At 41.2% G+C, this 21,568-nt stretch overlaps 1 protein-coding gene across 9 annotated transcripts in view; it reads left to right on the top strand.

The window, feature by feature from the left end:
• Nucleotides 1–21,568, top strand: part of CEP162 (centrosomal protein 162) — a 127,826-nt gene that overhangs the window by 65,646 nt on the left and 40,612 nt on the right. For 4 of the 9 annotated variants that reach the window (XM_073336578.2, XM_073336577.2, XM_073336581.2 and 1 more), the window contains 5 exons: nt 385–1,055; nt 1,801–1,942; nt 2,365–2,463; nt 12,210–12,344; nt 15,499–17,463. In XM_073336578.2, the coding sequence (XP_073192679.1) occupies nt 385–1,055; nt 1,801–1,942; nt 2,365–2,463; nt 12,210–12,344; nt 15,499–15,717 (1,266 nt within the window). In that variant the 3' untranslated portion in view covers nt 15,718–17,463. Of the gene's footprint in view, nt 1–384; nt 1,056–1,800; nt 1,943–2,364; nt 2,475–12,209; nt 12,345–15,498; nt 17,464–21,568 lie in introns of those variants that run through there. The other 5 variants (XR_013635548.1, XM_078852136.1, XM_073336579.2 and 2 more) reach the window with 4 other exon arrangements.

Below are 21,568 nucleotides of genomic sequence, written 5' to 3'. Positions count from 1 at the left end.
GAATGGAATGTTAATTTGTCTGTTCAGACTGATAGTTGAATAGAATAATCCAGCACAATAATACAATGGGAAACACTCATTTTCCTAATAATTGGCTTTAATTATTTATTCTCTTTCTAACGGTTATAAGGTGCCCATCTATCCTTACTAAAAATAGTTCCTTAGTTTGCTGATATACTGTGCTTTTTTGTTGCAGGTAGTCTTAATGAGTTATTACATTCATGAGGCTGCTTTCTGAACTACCTAATTTATAGTGTTGTAAATATTCCTGGTTTTGTTATATATAATATGTTAAACATTTACTTAAGGTGCTTAATCCCTTAATTTATACAAAAAAGAGGGAGTAATAAATATGCAACTCTGTAAATTGCTGTTTTTTCCCAGCTTCAGTATGAGCAAAGACTTGTAGAGCTTGAAGAACTCCTTGCCTATAAATTGATGAATGAACCACAAAAACCGCATGACAGCAAAGCCAGTTTTACAGCAATTGAGCAAGAACTTCGTAGTGTAAAGGAGAACCATCAGATCACAGTAAAAAATCTTCAAACAGAAATTGAAAATCTTAAAAATCAAAACTCCCAGTTAGAACTCAAAAAATGTGAAAGAGATGATGAAGACTTACAATCAATAGAATACCAAGTGGAACAAGCTCATGCTAAAGCCAGGTTGGTAAGACTAAATCAAGAATTAATCACCAAAAGCAGAGAGATACAGGACCTAACAAAAACTGTGGAGAGACTTCAAAAAGAGAGAAGGACGATGTTGTCAAACCATAACTCAAGTGACAAAACTGACAATAAGGAAAAGTCTACAGAAATTTTGAAAAAGGATATTTTAGCAACAAGTAAAAGGAATGCCAGTACCAATGAACCCTTCCCAGACACTCTTGATGATAAAATATACCAGCCACATAACTTTGCCGATTCCCATATTTCAGAAGTTCTGCAAGAAAATGCAAGGTTAAAAGATGAGCTAGAAAGACTGTCTCTAGAAATGAGCCAGCAGAGAGTGAAGTCTCAGGCAACACTGGCTTATTCTGAAAGTAACATACGAAGGTAAAACAGTCATCTCATGCATTTATTAAAACATTGGAGTCTTGGTGGGAGATCAGTAATGATACAGTGCCTTTTGACAAATAGATCACATGTATGAATCCAGCTCACATTAGTAATGACCTAAAAGCTGCTACCTTCTCATGCTACCGTCTAACTTAGTTGGTGGTTTCTCTACACATATTCATAGTCAAGTGTATACGTGTCACAAAAATTGCCACCTAAATTGGCGCTAATTGGCATCTTTCTGGTCATAGATGACTGGATAAAATTGATGTTTTTGAATGGACGAGAATGTGAGGCAAAGTGTGCTTCCCTCACGGGAGTCCTTACCCTCATTTAGGAACAATATGATGAGAAGAGGACTTCTGTGTAGTATAGCACTGCTATTAAGCCCTCAGGCAGGTCCAGATGAGTGCTTTTTAATAAATCTAGAATTTGTTATGGCTTTGAGTAAGAACAAGCTTATTTAATATAAATTGTTGCAGCATGGATGCCTTTGTCTTTCATCTAATAGTGTAATACTAATATTTATAGCCCAAATCTTCAAAATTAGACACATGCATAATTTCATTTACAGTTACAGTCACACACATGGTGTTTGCAATCTTTGTAACTTCTAAGAAATGAAGCGTGTGCAATTTTGAAGTTATGGGGCCTATAATTTAATTATTTTAAATGTATAAGCATATATAATTTTGTTGCTACAATTTTGGGAAACAGCTATATTTATAGCTTTCTTTTACAGGACAAAGGAAGATACAGCAGAATACATTGCAGCTCTAAGAGCATCCCATCAGAGAGAAGTAGAGAAAATTCTTTGTCAGCATGCAGTGGAACATTCTGCTTCTAAAGTAGCTGAACTAAATAGCAAAATTTCAAGACAAGAAGTAAAATAAAACAGTTATACACCTATTGTCCTAATGAATGTTAAGAGTTATTAACTATGACTTTAACAGAAAATGGTCAAAATTTGTGATGATTTAGAAATTAAATATTTTTAAAATAAGTCCCATTTCTAAAAGAATATGACATTCTCAACAAATATATGTATATTACTTAATAAAAATGTAGAGAATATACAGGGCATAAAGATATGATATGATGGAAATATTTTAAATTCAAATCCAGTACACAACCAATTAACTGCATAACTATTGGCTTTTGTACAATACAATTACTATTAATATTAAGATTCAAGAAATGCTTTCATATATTTTAATTCTAAGATTCAAGAATTGATTTTATGTATTACTTTGAAGGTTTTAAAATCTGTCCGTGTTAATGAGGAATATTTAAAATATTTCCTTAGATCTTAATAAGACATCTACAAGAACAAGTTAATGAGCTGCACAGAGATCAAGAGGCCCTTGCAGTTTCACAAACGCGAGAGGAAATCTTGCAAAAAGAGGTAAATGAGAGGTTTGTTGTGATTTTTTTTTCAGTTTTGAGCTATCTGATTATAAAACAAGAAATCTTTTGTTTTTATTTCTAAAAGATTTTTATATTATTATTTCCAATAATATAAAATGAAAGCAGCCTGCAAAAATCCAAGCTTGTGTCCACTTTACCTTACCTTAGTCCATCCCGTGTTTTGCTGCACATTGGACTACCCACATTTGCCGTCCTTGCCTGTCAACTGCCCTTCTCTCCAAATCTTCCCATTTTATGTTGAGGTGCTTGGTGTCATTCAGAACTGTTCATTTCCATGTTATTTGCGGCCTTCCTTTCTTTCTTCTTGCGTTTTCTGGTTTTCATTCAAGGGCAGTATTTGGTAAGCGTTCTTTTTCCATTCTCAGCACACGTCCCAACTACTGTCGTCTTTTGTAGATTATTTGTGAGAGGGTGCCTTGTTCAGTAATTTTTCTGACTTCTTCATTTGTCTTTCTATCTCTATATATTATTCCCAATATTCTTCTCAGACGTTTGTGATGAAATGTATCCAGCTTTTGCGTATCTTTCTTGGTAAGTTGCCATGTCTCACTGCTGTATGTTGTGATGGCAATAACAATTGCTTTGTACACGTTCAGTTTTGTCTTGAGGGAGATGTTTTTGAGTTGCCAGATGTTTTTGAGTCTTCCAAATGCAGCGTTTGCCTTCCCAATTCTTCTTCTTCTTCTTCTTCTTCCCTTGGAACTAGTACCATCTTGGCTGATGGTATTTCCAAGATACGTAACATTGTCCACCTTCTCTAGTTTCTCTTCTTCAATTTTGATTTCTGTCCCTATAGTCCCCATTAACATGACTTTACATTTCTTTGCATTGTATTTCAAACCCATCTTCTCCATTACTTCATTTACTTGGTTTGTGCATTTTTGTAGTCCATTGGCATCTTCATTGATAAGAGCGATGTCGTCAGCAAAGTCTAGATCAGATAGCCTTGAATTGTTCCATTTTAGGCCATATGTACTACTGTCGCATTGTTTTAACACATAGTCAATGACTAGCATAAACAAAAAAGGAGACAGGACATATCCCTGCCTTACACCTGTCTTGATGCTGAATAGCTTACTCAATCCATTTTAATGCAGCATTTTGAGTTGGCATAGAATGCCTGCATAATGTTAGTTAATTTTGTTGGAATTCCATATTGTTCCATAATTTTCCGCATTGTTTCTCTGTTTACTCTATCGAATGCCTTTTGAAAGTCCACAGAATTGATGGCAAGACTGCCTTGGAATTCAGTTGTGTTCTCAGTAATCCATCTCGGTGAAAATAGCGTCTGTGCACGATCTCCCTTGTCTAGATCCAGATTGTTGTTCATGTACGATGGTATCCATCTTTCCTTTCATTCTGTTCAGGAGTACTGCTGCTAATACTTTTCCTGTGACAGATAGAAGTGTTACTCCCCTCCAGTTTGAACAATTGTTTAGGTTTCTTTTCTTTGGTAACTTGATTATGATACGAGGGTCCATTCTTCTGACACTTTCTCCTCCGTCCATATTTTGTTGCACAGCGAACAGATGACTGATTCCATGTCCACTTTAGGTCTTGGTAAATTAAGTTGGTTAGCATTAAGTTTAATAATTGCTCTTTATCTTTGTGAATTTTAATTGGTTGGGATAGGATAGGTATTTATGTGAGCAAAGAAGCAGAACATGCAACAGAAAATTTAACTTGCATAATGCTTGTCCATTTCGCTTTGGTCTCAAGTACTTGATTCTGTGAAATCATGATTAGAAGTGACTGATGTGTGTGAAAACTGCTCCATTGTGATAATTCAGATGCAATTAATTTAAGAGGCTGATGGTTTGTTGTTTTTTAACTAAGTGGGAAAAGAAATTGACTGGACTGTCAGGTAATATACGTTTTTAATAGACTCCTTCCCATGTAAAGATACTATAATTTGTTGTTTTTAATAGAGATTAAAATTTGACTATCTCAGAGATTTTACAGAAAACTCTATTAGGTCACCTAGTGCAGTGCTTCCCAAAGTGTGAGCCATGGCTTCTTTGGGGAACCACAAAGAATTCATAGGGGAGACACAAATGTTCGGAAAAAGATTTTAATTGATATGCCTGCTTTTGTTTTTCTAATTAAGAGATTATTAAACTAGGCCTAAAAATCACCTGCATCTTATCTATAGGCCTGTGTCTTATGCAGCTGCTGCTGCCAGACTGTGAGCCTCTTTGCCCTCCATTCCTGCTGGGGAAAGTGTTCATCAGGAAGTCTCTCAGCTATAAAGGCCCTGCTGGAGCAGAAGGCAAAGACAGGCTTCCACTGCTGTCAGCAACTTCATCAGCACATATGGAGGGGGGGAAAGGGGCTGAGGGATAGACAGGGGCATCTTATCTTCCTCAAGGAATGATTTTTACCAAGTTCTAAGCCTACATGTAGCAAATGTTTGGCTGAAGATCATGGTTTTAATAAAGTTAAACAGAAATGGATGAAAAGTAGACAATACAATAATTACATGAAGTTTTGGTTTTTGTGTCTCAGTATTACTGTGGAAAGTCCACAGTCACAATGTGGTGTTTCTTTGCATACATTAATGAATGAAAGTGTGAGGCCAGGGAAACTACAAAGACATTTATTACCCAAACACCTGGAATTTGTAAATGAGAGCTGCACCTTGTTTTCCTTCAGAAACCAACAGAATTAAAGTGGCAAACAAAAAGTCATGTCTAAAGAAGCAACTGTTCTTCTTCGAGTGCTTGTTCACGTCCATTCCACATTAGGTGTGCGCGCACTGTGTGCATGAGCGTTGGAAACTTTTTTCCCCTTAGCGGCTCCTGTCGGGCCGGCGGGGGGCCCCCCCGAGTGCTCCAGTTCCTTCTTACTGTCCGTGGCAGCGTTGGAACAACCTCTCTTTCTCTCTCCTATGAGAGCAGTCCCTTAGCCTTTCTCAGAGTTGGATAGCTATTATCAGTTAGTTAGCAGACCTTTGTTGTGGATACTTAAGTGATTAGGTGCTTGGAGGCTTTCAGCGCAGGCCCACGGGTTTAAGGCTTGTGCCACGTGCCGCAAGCCTATGCCAGTTAGTGACCCCCATGACTCGTGTCTACGTTGCCTGGGGGAAGAACATCAAACTGAGCGGTGTAAGATTTGCAAGGCGTTCAAGCCAAGAACAAAGAAAGAAAAAGACTTTTGTTTGCAGCAGTTGTTGATGGAGGCCGCATTGCAGCCACCAGGCCCGGAGCGCCCGACGTCGGCTCCAGCTTCCTCGGTGCGTAGTGCCCTGGAGCCGTCGAGAGACCCAGCAGGCATTTGGACAAGCTGTATGATTCGTCACTATACTTTGGTATTGAAGAAGTTGCAACCTAAAGTACACATGGCCCTCAATATTGTTTTTAAAATTGTAAATTTTATAAAATTCCGGGTAGTGAACACACATGGTCTTAGTACAATGTGTGAAATGATGGGCTCTGACTACTCTCAGCTTTTGTTTCACAGTGAAGACTGGGGGTTGTCATGTATGAAAGTTTTACAGTGTGCCTTTAAATTGCAAGACGAAATCAGAATTTTCCTCCTCTGGAAAACCGACCTTGCAGATTATGTGTATAATATGGACTTCTTGATTATATTAGCTTATGTGGTAGGCATATTTGGCAAATTTAATGCACTGAACTTGAAGTGTTAAGGTAGGAATACCATAGATTTTATTTTAGCAATACTTCAATTTTTTCCATTGTAAGGTTTTAAATGTTTGAAATTTTAGTAATCTTACCCATAGCCCTTGCTGCTGTTTCTTTCACATCTTCTATAACGGTATGTGCTCAAGCAAGAGGAGTTCTTGTGCTTTATCACAACTTCAAAATGTCCTTCTAGTGATGCTTAATCTTCATCTTCTATGAATCTTAAAGTTCAGCTCTACTCCGAAAAATGCCTATGTAAAAAATAGCACCTTCTTACTCAAAAGATCTGTTTCTAGTGTGTCCTTTTATTACTGGTGATGATATGTAAGAAAGAAAGACTACTACTTGAACTACAGATTCTAGGTTGAGTTTGAAGGGCTGACAGTTAGAAAAAACATAATTGTATTTGTAAAGTGAGCAATTTGCATTAGAAATCGTTGAGACTGTGACTTTTCAAGGTAAAACTTCACTTGCCTTTTTTTGTTCAGTTTATGTAATAACTATTAATGTTACTGTAAAATAACTTTTAACCATTTCGTGCCTAGAATCCAAATTTAGTTAAACTGGAAAATAAAACAAATGGAGGCTGCAAATATGATTCGTCATTACAGGGGAATCACTATTAGCAGTCTTAAATGGGATGGGGTTGAGCTTCATCTATTTAAACTATCAGTGCCTTAAATGAAGATATGGACATTTTGGGAGAGCCACAAGTAATTCAGGTATTTTGAATGCTAATCTGCCTCTGAATTGCTGTGCACAGCCATGCCGCATTAACGACACCAATCTGTTAGGTAACAGATTCCTAGCTTCACTAGAAGACAACTTTGACTTAAAAATGTGAGACTTTAACCAAAAAATGCCCTCTATTTGGATCTGCTTCTACATGGTACTGCATGAGGATGTGAACATACTGATATTTGTAAAAAGAAAAGGAGTACTTGTGGCACCTTAGAGACTAACCAATGTATAGATAGCGGCTGGAGGAACAAAGATGCATCAAACTGCAGTACCACTTAAAAACACAAGGAACAGAAAGTAACCTATATAGCAGGCTTAGCCAAACCGTGGCTCGTGAGCTGCATGCGGCTCTTTTACAGTTAAAGTGCAAGCTCGCGGAGTCCCTCACACCTCCCCCCATTCTCCGTCTACCAGACTGGTTGAGGGGGAAGAGCTCAGGGCTTGTGCCCTGTGGCAGGGTAGTGGGGCTAGGGGCTTCTGGCCAATGGGTAGGGGGGCCCCTGGGCTTCAGTCCCATGGAGTGCACTTGCCAGGGCTCGGGGCTTTAGCTGGAAGCCCCGAGCTCCAGCAGGCATCTCCCGCAAGGCTGAAGCCCAGAGCCCCGGCATGTACACCCTGCGGGGCTGAAGTCCTGAGACCCCCTTCCCCGCAGGGCAGAAACCCCTAACCCGGCCACAGGGCTGAAGCCCCGAGCTCTAGCAGGTACCCGCCTCCACTTACCGAATTTCTGAAGATTGTCCTATGTGGCTCAGAGGGTCAGTCAGTAGCCTCTTGAGAAAATCCCTCAACCATTCATTTCCCTCCAAAACGAAGTTTTAATTCATTGATGAGGTAATTTTCAGATTATTAGTTTAAAGTTGTAACATTAGACAAGAGGAGATGTTAGCCCTGTGTTATATATTCCAGCACTACCTTTTCTAACATTGTTTGTCTCTGTGCAAATTGTCTTTTTTTTAAAAGTAATATGTAGTCTGTATCTGAAAACTGTTGTGAAAAGTTATTTCTTAGTACATTATTTTATTATGTAAAAGGAGAGAAGGGCTTTAGTTTACAATTATACATTTGTTTCCTTTACAGTAACTCCTCGCTTAACACTATAGTTATGTTCCTGAAAAACGCGACTTTATGCGAACCAATGTTAAGCAAATCCAGTTTCCCCATAAGAATTAATGTAAATAGGCGGGGGTTAGGTTCCAGTGAAATTTTTTTCATCAAACAAAAGACATTATATACAGTATAAGTTTTAAACCATTTTAAACAAACACTTTAATATTATACACAGCAATGAGTGATTTTGTGAAGCTTGGTTGAGGTGGTGGAGTAAGAGGGTGGAATATTTCCCAGGGAATGCCTTGCTGCTAAATGATGAACTAGCACTTGGCTGAGCCCTCAAGGATTAATCCGCTGTTGTTGCATCTGATGAAGTGGGTTCTAGCCCATGAAAGCTTATGCCCAAATAAATTTGTTTGTCTCTAAGTTGACACAAGGGCTCCTTGTTGTTTTGCTGCTGTTAATGTAGCCTCACACTCTACAAGGCAGCATGGACTGAGGCAGGAGGGAGGAAACACAATAGATGCAGGGCAGTAGCTGCAAACACTTCCCTGCAAAAGCTGAACATGATGATGAACCCACGCTATCCAGCTAGAGCGCACCACTCCCTCCTCCTGACAGCGATGCACAGGTGCTGACTTTCCAAAGTGCTGGGGGTTGCATTTATGAGAGAGAGAGAGAGAGAGATGCATTGCCCCTTTACCTATGCTGACCCCCCTTCAAGTACGTTGCCCTTTTAAGCAGATCAGACAGGAAGCAACAGCTTCCTGCAAACTCCCCTGTTCTGTCCCGGAGCCCTGTGACTGTCCTGTCCTGCACTTTATGGAGAGGGGCTATGGTGCAGGCAGAGGGCAGGAGCAGGGGGACATCCTGACATCAGCACCCCTCTTCCCCTCCCCCTCTTCTCCCCTCTTCCCCCCCCCAGCAGCAAGCAGGAAGCTCCCAGGAGCAGCTCTGAGGCAGAGGGCCTGGCAGGAGCAGCATGGCAGTAGGGGGAGGGCCACCTGAACTGCTGCTGGGCAGCTGCGGAGCCACATACCTTACAGGGAATTTAGGGGAGCTGATGGGGGGGGGCTTCCGCTCCCCTCTCCCCCCAGTTCTAATCCCCAGGAGAAGGGGTTGCTCTTCCAGAGAATCCTGCAAGCAGTGGACAAAGCAGGCAGCTACCAAACAACCTTAGAAGAGAGCATTGCACAACTTTAAACAAGCATGTTCCCTAATAGATCAGCAACGAAAAAACGTTAACCGGGACAGCGTTAAGTGAGAAGTTACTGTATTTGTGGATTAATTAATATCTCAATGTGCTTTGAGTAAAAAATAAATAATTTGGACTGAGAAAATTTGGACTGGTTAAAATATATTAGGAATAATTCTACATTGGCTTGGAGAAATGGACGAGTAGATCATTTTAATCTCTAATTTCTCTGATTGTGTGATTTAAATTAAAAATATAAGCCAACACTTACAAATGTGAGGTCCTAAAGCTACGCATCCAAATCCCTGTGTTGATTTCCGAGGTGCTGTGTGCCTGCAGCTTCCTCTAAGCATCTTGGAAAATCAGGTCACTTATATTTAAGAGCCTAAACAGAGATTTAAGCATTCAGGTTAAAAATGTTTTCCTATACATGCATTTACTTTTGTTTGCCATAATTTCTAGTGTGGTGGTCTACATGTAAGTGGTAGCAAAACATACTGAATTCAGGTGGCAGGTTCAGAAAGTCCTTGACTGAAAGGGTCCAACGTGGTCCCAGCTCTGCAAACTGTTACTCATGAGTAGTTGTCCCATTGTATAGGTAAAGGTTTGTAGGATCAGGCCCTCTGAGGTTCTTTGTCAGCAGGAGCTGCATGAGCTGGAGAGTAAGTGGTACCTTCCAGCCCTTTTCTTGGCAAATGTATGAATTTGCATTGAGAGTTCTGAAGGAAAACGACTGCTAGCCATCCTCCACTGGACTTCAGAAAAGCAGACTTTGACTCCCTCAGGGAACTGATGGGCAGGATCCCCTGGGTGGCTAATATGTGTGGGGAAAGCAGTCCAGGAGAGTTGGCTGTATTTTAAAGAAGCCTTATTGAGGGCGCAGGAACAAACCATGCTGATGTGCAGAAAGAATAGCAAATATGGCAGGCAACCAGCTTGGCTTAACAGAGAAATCTTCAGTGAGCTTAAACACAAAAAGGAAACTTGCAAGAAGTGGAAACTTGGACAGATGATTAGGGAGGAGTATAAAAATATTGCTCAAGCATGCAGGGGTGTAATCAGGAAGGCCAAAGCACAACTGGAGTTGCAGCTAGCAAGGGATGTGAAGGGTAACAAGAAGGGTTTCTACAGGTATGTTATCAACAAGAAGGTGGTCAGGGAAAGTGTGAGACCTTTACTGAATGGGGGAGGCAACCTAGTGATAGATGATGTGGAAAAAGCTGAAGTACTCAATGCTTTTTTTGCCTCAGTCTTCACAGACAAGGTCAGCTCCCAGACTGCTGCACTGGGCAGCACAGTATGGGGAGGAGGTGAGCAGCCCTCAGTGGTGAAAGAACAGGTTAAGGGCTATTCAGAAAACCTGGACATGCACAAGTCCATGGGGCCGGATGAAATGCATCCAAGGGTGCTGAGGGAATTGCTTGATGTTATTGCAGAACCATAGGTCATTATCTTTGAAAACTCGTGGCAATCGGGAGGTCCCAGACAATTGGAAAAAAGCAAATATGCTCATCTTTAAAAAAAGGAGTCTGGGGGACTACAGACTCACCTCAGTCCCCTGAAAAATCATGGAGCAGGTCCTCAAGGAATCCATTTTGAAGCACTTGGAGAAGAAGGTGATCAAGATCAGTCAACATGGATTCACCAAGAGCACCATGCCTGACCAACCTGATTGTCTTTTATGATGAGATAACTAGCTCTGTGGATGTGGGGAAAGCAGTGGACGTGATATACCTTGACTTTAGCAAAGCTTTTCATACGGTCTCCCACAGTATTCTTGCCAGCAAGTTAAAAAAGTATGGATTGGATGAATGGACTATAAGGTGGATAGAAAGCTGGCTAGATCGTCAGGCTCCACGGGTAGTGATCAACCACTTGATGTCTAGTTGGCAGCCGGTATCTAGCAGAGTGCCCCAGGTTTCGGTCCTGGGGCCGGTTTTGCTCAACATCTTAATTATCTGGATGATGGGATGGATTGCACCCTCAGCAAGTTCACGGATGACACTAAGCTAGGGAGAGAGGTAGATACGCTGGAGGTAGGGATAGGGTCCAGAGTGACCTAGACAAATTGGAGGATTGGGCCAAAAGAAATCTGAGGTTCAACAAGGACAAATGCAGCGTCCTGCACTTAGGACAGAAGAATCCCATTCACCGCTATAGGCTGGGGACCGACTGGCTAAGCAGCAGTTCTGCAGAAAAGGATCTGGGGATTACAATGGATGAGAAGCTGGATATGAGTCAACAGTATGCCCTTGTTGCCAAGAAGGCTAAGGCATGTTGGGCTTCATTAGTAGGAGCATCGACAGCAGATCGAGGGAAGGGATTATTCCCTTCTATTTGGCTCTGGTAAGGCCACATCTGGAGTATTAAGTCCAGTTTTGGGACCCCCACTACAGAAAGGATGTGGACAAATTGGAGAGAGTCCAGCGGAGGGCAATAAAAATTATTAGGGGGCTGGGCACATGACTTATGAAGGGAGGCTGAGGGAACTGGGCTTATTTAGTCTGCAGAAGAGAAGACTGAGGGGGGGATTTGATACCAGCCTTCAACTACCTGAAGGGGGGTTCCAAAGAGGATGGAGCTCAGCTGTTCTCAGTGGTGGCAGATGACAGAACAAGAAGCAATATGGTCTCAAGTTGCAGTGTGGGAGGTCTAGGTTGGATATTAGGAAAAAGTATTTCACTAGGAGGGTGGTGAAGTACTGGAATGGATTACCTAGGGAGGTGGTGGAATTTCCATCCTTAGAGGTTTTTAAGGCCTGGCTTGACAAAGCCCTGGCTGGGATGATTTATTTGGGGTTGGTCCTGCTTTGAGTAGGGGGTTGGACTAGATGATCCCCGAGGTCTCTTCCAACCCTAATCTTCTATGGTTTTATGATTCTATTAGAGATTAGGCTTCTGCAACATAGAGGAAAGTAATAAGAGGCAAGAACCTTTGGGCTCTAAAATAAGCTTGGATTATAACAGTGAGCTAACATTTAAAATACTGTGAAAGGAAACGTAAATGCATTTTGATGGGAAATCCTTTGTTTGTTTATACAACACTTAGTAAAGTTGACACTACTTCATTACAAATAACAAATACCTCAAATTTTAGATGGCAAAACTGTTCGAAGAACTGAGAGAGGCTAAAGAGAGGCAAAGTCCTGAGATGAAACACTTCTTGTGTCTAGAAAGGAAAATCAAGTATATGGAGATCAGACATGCACAAAGAGAACAAGAACTTCAGCAGGTAAAATAGAGCATCTCTGTACTTGTCTCCTATGTATTTTGACAGCATTTGTACAAATTATTGCAGACCATACTGCAGGGATCAAATACATTTTGACCGATGACCAAAGTCGTCGTCCTTTTTTGTGCCCACTGGTGCATAAAAAATGTGCATGCAATCTTGGACCCAGTTATTTACAGGGGCAATTAAAGTAACTTGTACATTGGATCTCAAATGAGATACTTAGAAATCCAAAGTGACAGCAGTTGTAGGTGCCAAATTGCCATATATGGGCACAAACAGGAACACTAGGTTTAGAAAATGAGGACCGGTGTGTTTATAAACTAGGCTGGACTTAATATTGACTGAGTTGTCTGAGATCCCAAATAGAGCTCAACAACATAAGATGTTTGCTCAATTTCTAAACATTACACAAACAGAAAAAACTTGCAAAATATTTCTCATATGCTCCTTGCACTTTCACAAAAAATGCCCATAGACTTTCTTTACTATCTTTATCCCAAATCCACAAAAAGCTAATTAAAAATATTAGACAATTGTATAATCCAATGGTTGTTTGGTGAGTTGGATCTTTTTTCTTCTTATAAAGAAAAGGAGTACTTGTGGCACCTTAGAGACTAACCAATTTATTTGAGCATGAGCTTTCGTGAGCTATGAAGTGAGCTGTAGCTCACGAAAGCTCATGCTCAAATAAATTGGTTAGTCTCTAAGGTGCCACAAGTACTCCTTTTCTTTTTGCGAATACAGACTAACACGGCTGTTCCTCTGAAACCTTTCTTCTTATAGTGTTTCTTTTCTTTTACTCTACAAACAAAAAAAATTCTCGCAATAAATATTGAGTCAGATTGTTTATTTCAATTGAGTTACACCAAAAAAGAATTTGGCCCTGTGGCCCAGATAGCAAGGCAGTAAGGAACTGCCAATGAAGTCAAAGCATAAACCCTTCCAGACCACTTGTACCTGAATTAAGGTTTCTTTTTAAAACCTAACATACAGCCATATATAATTTCAACTAGGTAAAATAATTTCTCAGTGATTCCTGTACCTCATTTTATAGGAGGATCTAGCCTCTGTGTTCTTAGTAATCTTTATAAGGATCATTTTATATCTAAAGAATTACTTCTACTTTATTCTGTATAGGTTCTTTTATTTCCCTCATCACTTTCGCATCTTAGTGCTGTTCATTTTAGATGGCAAAACTGTTCGAAGAACTGAGAGAGGCTAAAGAGAGGCATTAAGCAGTGTGATTAGTATCTGTCACATGTGGTTCATTCTTTCTCTCATGCTCTCCTAGGAAGAGGATTATATGTGCAATTAAGTGGTTTCGTTTGGGGAATATTTTTTTGGTAAATGGAGATGGCAAAGTTGAAGTGTACCTTGAACTTGGAGAAGAAGGTGGTGAGGTTTATAATGGGTTCTAGTTCCTCTGGACATTGTTCCATAGTCTTGGACTGGCCCCCAAGCTGCAAGCCCTGTCTGCTGCAAGCTTTACCCTGATGGTAGGAAGTCCCATTGTGCCAGAGAGAGGGTGGAACTGTCCACTTAGATTCTTTTAAAGAAGAAAGTTATTCTATCAAATGTATAAGACCTGATGGTGGAGCAATTTATTTCTTCATTAGCATCAATGAATGCCCTATTTCTATTCCTGTGCTGTCAGTTTTTAGAAGTTAATGCAGCAAGTTAACATAACACATTTGTTTTCTTCTTCCTCTTTCTCATGCCCCCACCCACTCACCTCTACAACCTCAGGTACTGAGTAACTTCCTTTTTTTTTTTCAACTCTAGAAAGTTCCTTAATTCAGATACAAGTGGGCAGGTGTGATTTATGCTTTGACTTGATTGGCAGTTCCTTACTGCCTTGCTGTCTGGACCATAGGCCCAGATTCTTTATTGGTGTAACACCATTGAAATAAACAATCTGACCCAATATTTACAGTGAGGATTTTTTTGTACAGTAAAAGAGGAGCAATGCTATAAGAAACACCAATCACTGTTAAGTAATTTTCCTTTTGACGAGTTGTTGTGGGGTTTATTTTGTGTCTGTTTTTTGCTTATTTCCCAACTTGCAAATTTAATCATCTGCAATGGGACTCCTAGCAATCAGTAAAAATAAATGCATAAACTAAAAAAGGGACATTCTAATGTATTGAATGTTAAGAAGCATCAGAGTCCATGACTAGGGCTCTTAGAGTACGTCTATATGATAAGCATCAGCTCACAACAAGAAGTCTGAGTCTGGGTCTACAGATTGGGCTCACGCTACAGTGCTAAAAATGCTGTGCATCTTTGTGTTTCTGAAACCCAGCCCCCATTCCTGGCCTTCAGAACCTGAGGAGTCTGAACTTCTTACCGTAGTATGAGCCCCATGAGCCTGAATCTGTAGATCTGGGCTCTGAGACTCATTGCCGTGGGCGGCTGCTTACCATGTAGATTTACCCTTCAGCACTACGGTAATACACATGAATAATAAAAATGACTGGCAATTTATATCTTGTTAATACAGAGGATTGAAATTATGTCTTTGCTTTATACAGCACATTCCAAAATTAAAATACTCTGTCTGGAATAGCCATTACATTTTCAGAATGGCATATGGATTTTTATTTCCTTTGACACTAACATGCTTAAATTAGCTTGTTGGAATTTGGTGAGGTTAGGAGTGAAAACTCATTCAGACCCATATCCACAACAGCCTCAGGGCAATGTCACTATAGGCTATTTTTGGTGCATTTATAGCGTTCGTTACACAGATTTTTAAACGTATAGCAATAGCACGGGGCCTGATATATTCAAAAGTGTTAAATATTTGTCATAAAGTCTTAAGTGCTCAAACTTTTAATTGGGAGCTTTGGAAAAAATAAACTAATCTCTTGTGAGGCTTCTTTAATTTGAACTGGGTATTAACCTCCCTTCCTTTCCCCACTAATGTCTAAAGGAATTTATTGCTACTATCAAAAGGACATTTTCCAGTGTTCAGAACAAATATTTCCATATAATAATTAGCAGTGGGCTTTGGGATTTAACATCAGAAACTTAATTAAAAATACAATAGTCTGTATTTTTGCAAAGAGACTGTCTGAACTAAGGGACAGTGTTCAGTGAACTGATGACTGGAAATCAATATACTTCTTGTTAACCAACTTCTCATTTACAGATAGTGCAGCAAACACGACATGTTGCTGATGTGCAGCAAACCCAGGAAGTTGAGAAGTGGAAAAAACTTGCCCAACTAAAGAATCAAGAGCTGGAGAAGTTTCAAGTGGAATTAGATTCAATATTAGATGTTTTACGGGAATTGCAGAAACAAGGGGTTGTTATTCCAGTACCTGTTTCAGGTGGATTAAGTTTACCAGAAAGATATTGGAAGACGTGACTGGGTAAGAACTGATCAGAGAAATAGAATTTTAACCTAGACAGCTGTGAATATAAAACAATCACTGGTGTAATCCTTGCAAGTTCAGATACTTTCCATAAATTCATCTGAAATTCACTTGTCTAAAGGCAGGTTTTTACTGAACAATTGATTGATCATATTGTGTCTCAGAATTTCTTAATAATAAATTTGTATGTGAAATAATCCTGAACAAAAAATTAGGAATTTTGAGCCAGATGATTTTTTCCCCCATAAACTGAATTGTTGTGAAGAAATCTGCATTTCGTATTCTTCCAACAGCCTGTGGAAAATTACTGAATATTTTTGACAGAAGATGTACAGGTCTGTTTCATATAGCGTAACTGATGGCTCAGTTGTATTCCCCTGTGTCAGATCTTCTATGAAAATCTTGAATAACATGGTCTATTTTATACAGAAATTGCTAACCCAGTAATATCAACCTTATTTATAATTAGAGCACAAAATCCTGTTTCTATCTTTCCAACACTTCTCTCTTCTCATCTTTTCACTCAGTACTCTTTTCTTTCTTCCCTCCCCTTTTTGGCCCCTAAACTTCTCCAAATGTGTGGAGGACTAGGGCAGATTGTTTCTATGACAATAATGACCCCAGACTTAAGTCTGGTCTACAGTTAAAATTTAGAAGGACGCAGGGGGTGTGGAAAAAATTAACCCCCGAGTGCCATAGTTATGAGACAACCTAATCACTGGTCTAGATGCAGCTAGGTCGATAGAAGAATTCTTTGGTCAACCTAGCTACTGCAGCTAGGAGAGGAGCATTACCTACATCAACAGAAAAACTCCTTCTTTTGGCATAGGAAGTGTCTATGCTATGGCGTAGCTGCAGCAGTGCCACGTATAGACATAACGTTAGAAAACCATTTTCTTTCAGTTTTGAGATATTTCTTACAAAGCCATGCCATTCATGCTAATGCTCTATTTAGCATAATTGGTGGTATTTGCTGACTGACTGATGCTAAGAGTTAAGTCAAAGCTGAAATAACTTAGTGTATGGGTCTAGAGCAGCACATATATAGCTATAGATGATTGGCTTTTTGGAGGAACCATGAAAGAAGATATGTTTTCATAAGTAAATTATGTGGCCACATGAGTGAGTGTGCAAGATTTAAATAAAAAGTAGTTATATACCAATTTGTATCTCGTAAGTTCCTGTTAAAATGCACTTGAGTGCCCATAATTGATTTGCAGTGCAATATTTGTTTATAGTTATGCTATATATTTTATACATACATGTAAAAATACACACACTGTATGTAAGGGCTAGCCTGCATGAACGTTGGACCACAGCAGGCTGGGGCGTGAAGCTCCTGGGCACTAGCCTGTCATGGTCTGACTATTCATGTTGTCCCAGCTGGTGTATTAACAGATCATTAAAATGCTTTGATCTGGTCCTTTTTGAAATGCGACTAGCTCAAAGCCCTCTAACAGACTGCTAACATGTAGAGCAGGGTCCACAAGAACAGTGTGGGGTATATTCACACCCCAGTTGGCTGCAGTGTAATTGTTCATGTAGACATTCCCTAAGTGTTTGTACATGATGTCTGTTTGTAAAACGAATGATAAGGTTGGGATTAATGCAATAATTATTTTGGTTATCTCATTCAGATGTTTTCCAAAACTCCATAAAAGTTTAATTTTCATTAAAAAGGATGATTTTGTCCAAGAATAAACTGGAAGCATTAATATATAGTCATAAATTATGTAAATAGGACGATAAATATTTGTATATAAAATGTCAATCATTAGTAAATATGTTGTATTTTCATCATGTACCAGCTCTTGTGATTTATTTGCAAATACAAAAGTGTGTAAAAAACAAAAACAAAACCCATCATTTCTTCTTCGAGTAGTGTCCCTATGTGCTCCATTGTAGGTGTGCTTGCATCCCTGCACTACTGATTGGAGAACTTCAGTAGCAGTGCCCGTTAGGCCCACACATGCACTCTCTCTCCTCATGCTGCGTCACAAGGCTAGTCAACGTGCCCCCTCAGTTCCTTCTCAACCACCTTTGGCGAGAGACAGAGCCATTAGCAGTCCATTAAGACTATTGTTCTCTTGTTTTACATACTTATAGTTAGCCTCTTAGTTATAGTATTAGTTGTAGAGTTTCTTCGTCTTCTTTCTTATTTTACCCTTTAAGAAAAAGAGATTTTATATTCTTCCTGCTTTTTTTTTTTTTTCCCTCAAAGGGGTATGCCCAGTTTGCCAGGTTTCAAGAAGTGCCACACCTGTAAAGAGGCATTGCAGGTAAACATTCTCAGTGCATTTGCTGCCTCGGGGAAGGCCACATATAGCAGAAGTGTGGTCTTTGCCAACAACTCTGGCCAAGATTCCATAAAGACAGAGAGCTCTGTCAGAAGAGGCCCCAATCTGGCCCCAGTTGCCTGGTAGACATGAGTCTTCACAGCCTTCTACATCTAAGAGATGTGGGTTGAAGAAACAGGCTGCGGACCCCTCTCATAGATCACCTAAAAGGAGATTGGGAAGTCCCCCTAGTGAACCCTGAGATAGCCGTAAGTGATCACCATCTTGCTTGGTATCTCGCTGGCTCCGAGACCATCTCAGTCTGACAACCATGCCTCACGAAGACCAACGGATACTGGTACCACTGACAGGCTCGCAGACCCGATGGGCATGGGCACAGAGTCATTGGTACCGAAGGACAAGTGTAAACACTCTAAAAAGTCCATGCAAGTCCACTTCATCAGTGACAGCTCGCCTGGTACCTGAAAGACAGGTGTAGACCAAGGCCTCCGTGTCTTCCCCCCTGCCACCCCCCAACCTTGGCACCACCACTGACCCTGCGACAATTGGTACCAGTGGAATCCTGCCATTCCAGAGACCTCTGCATGCTGGGTGCACCCGAGTTCCCACCTCTCAGTACCGAGACCTCTGCACTGAGCTTCTACCAGTCACGGGAAGTATTCCCACTGCCATGCCATGCTATGCCCCTTCCCTCTGCTCTCTAGCGAGGGTTCAGACAGTGAGCCAGAAGAGGTAGCGTCACAGTATTCCTCCCAAGCTCCATATGGTGCTCACTACCAACGGAGCCTAAGGATATACCCACAGATGGCCCCTCCACCACCATCGACTTGGTACGGCCACCATAGGTGCCACCACCATTCTCTCTGCCATCCCAGTGGCCATATTGGGATCCTTGTGTGGGGCACCGACAGCATGCCTCTCAAGCTTCAAGCCTCACTCAAGAACCTTCCAAGCACACCCCCTCAGCCACAGCATCCAGGATTTTGGAACTGCCTCAAGAGATAGAGGAACAGGAAGCTGGTACTGAGGAGGAAATGACATCGAGGATCATATCCTCCTCTTCTCCGGACAAAGCCATCATGCCTCCCCTACCATCTTTGGCAGACAACTTTTGTCTTTTCCAGGAGCTGGCGAAAAGGGTTGCAGACATCCTCCAGATACTACTGAAGGAAGTCAAGGATGCCCACCATCAGCTCCTTGACATCCTCCACTCTTCATCGTCCTCAATTATTGCCCTCCTGATTATTGAGGCCATTTTGGACCCGGCAAAGACTATGTGGCAAACCATGGCATCAGTGGAGCCAACCAGCAAGTGAGTGGACAAAAAATACTATATCACCGCCAAGGAATCTGAATTCCTGTTTTCCCTCCCAATTCCATCGTGGTGGATGCCATCAACTCTCTTGGCCGACAATACCAGTCAAGGGCTGCCCTCTTTGATAGGGATTGGAAGTGCCTTGATATTTTTGGCAGAAAAACGTACTCCGTCACTCTACAGTTCCATATCACCAACTACCAAGCCCTCACAGCAAAATACAACTACATAAATTATTCTAAACTGAATGACTTTCTGGAAAAGTTGCCAGAGGCACATCACAAGTCCCTATAAGGCCATTATCCAAGAGCGTCAATTAGTAGCAAAGACATCGCTGCAATCTGCCCTCAACGTGGCTGACATGGCGGTTAGGTCATCACCATAGATGTGGTGATGCGATGAGCTTCATGGCTTCATTTGTTTGGTTTACCAAAAGAGGTGCAGTCTACCGTTGAGGACTTTCCCTTTGAGGGCACAAAGCTCTTTGTCGAGAAGACTGACACCTCCCTTGAAGTCAGGATTATACCTAAGTTCTCTTAGGCCTTGTCTACACAAGTTACACTGACAATCAAAAACCAGTATAATTACATTGTTTGTGCCTGTTCACACAAGGCTCCTTCTGTCGGCAGAGCATGTCCACAGTTGGTGCTAGAGAATCAACAGAGAGCAGTGCACTATGGGTAGCTATCCCACTGTGCTACTCACCACCTTGTGCAGCTAGGACTTATGGGAAGGCAGAGTGGATCACAGTGCATCATGGGTGCGGGCTCAATATCTCATGGCGCAGTTTTTCCATCTCATCATTCCATGGGCTTCCGACTGCATTTCATGGCATTTTTCAACAACCCCTGTTTACTGTGCACCCACCATCTGTGTCTGAAAGGATGGATCCTGCACTGCTCTCTACTGTTGTAGTCAGTGTTATGAACACATCTGGTCATGCAATATATTATGAGCACCCAATGTGAACAGGAATCAGAGCTGCCTGATCTGCTGTGTGCCATGGAAAGAAAACACCAGATTACTTTTGGCATTCAGAGAGCAGCTGAACATGGTGGACCATCACTTTTGGGCTCCGGGAAAAAAGCACTGAGTGGTGGGATCACATCATTATGCATGTCTGGAATTGTGAGCAGTGGTTGCAGAACTTTTGGATGCGGAAAGCCACCTTTCTAGAACTGTGTGCAGAGCTTACCCCAGTACTGCGGCACAAGGACAACAAAAGGAGAGCTGCACATGGTGATGCTGTGTGGAAACTGGTAACTCCAGACTGCCACCAGTCAGTAGCAAATCGGTGTAGAGTTGGGAAGTCCACTGTTGCAGCTGTATTAATGCAAGTGTGAAGAGCCATTAATCGTATGCTGCTACGAAGGTCTGTGACTCTTAGCAATATGCATGAAATACTGGATAGCTTTACAATGGTATTCCCTAACTGTGGTGGGGCAACAGATGGCATGCATATCCCAATTTTGAACCATCTTGCGATGGAATGCATCAGTAGAAAGGGGTATTTCTCTATGGTGTTATAGGTGCTTGTGGATCACTGTGGCAGTTTCACTAACATCAATGTGGGGTGGTCTGGGAAGGTGCATGACACATGCATCTTCATGAACACTGGCCTGTATAGAAGCTGCAAACAGGGACTTTCTTTCCAGACCAGAAGATTCCAATGGGGAATGTTGAAATGCCTATAGCGATCCTAGAATAGGATCTTACTCCCATGGCTCATTAAGCCTTACACAGGAAACCCAGACAGCAGCAAGAAGCGCTTCCACAATAGGCTGAGCAGGTGCAGAATAACCATAAAATGTACCTTTGGCAGATTAAAAGCACGCTGGCACAGCCTTTATGGCAGGTTAGACCTAAATGAGGAAAATATTTCCATAGTCATAGCAGCCTGCTGTGTGCTCCATAAGATTTGTGATGCTACGGGTGAAAAGATTTCCCCCCCCCAGGTGGAGCGCTGAGACAGATCGCTGGGTGGCTGATTTTGAGCAGCCAGATACCAGGGCTAGTAGAGGGGCACAGCGGGGTGCTATCTGAATCGGAGGCTTTGAGGTACAATTTTGGGAATGAGCTCCAGTAAGGTCTTTCTATACAGCACTCTGCAATGCTTTGTTAACTTGCTGCCTTGCATGAAAACTTTGATTCCTGATCATGATTTGTACTCAACAGATGATCAAATTGCCACTGTGTATTAATTCCAGCAGCAAATACGGTGTGTAGGAGACA

Source organism: Lepidochelys kempii, chromosome 3 (genome assembly GCF_965140285.1).
Source record: "Lepidochelys kempii isolate rLepKem1 chromosome 3, rLepKem1.hap1, whole genome shotgun sequence".
Lineage (NCBI taxonomy): Eukaryota > Metazoa > Chordata > Testudines > Cheloniidae > Lepidochelys > Lepidochelys kempii.
The sequence above is the reverse complement of the archived record's forward strand: the minus strand, read 5'-3'. Positions and strand labels throughout refer to the sequence as shown.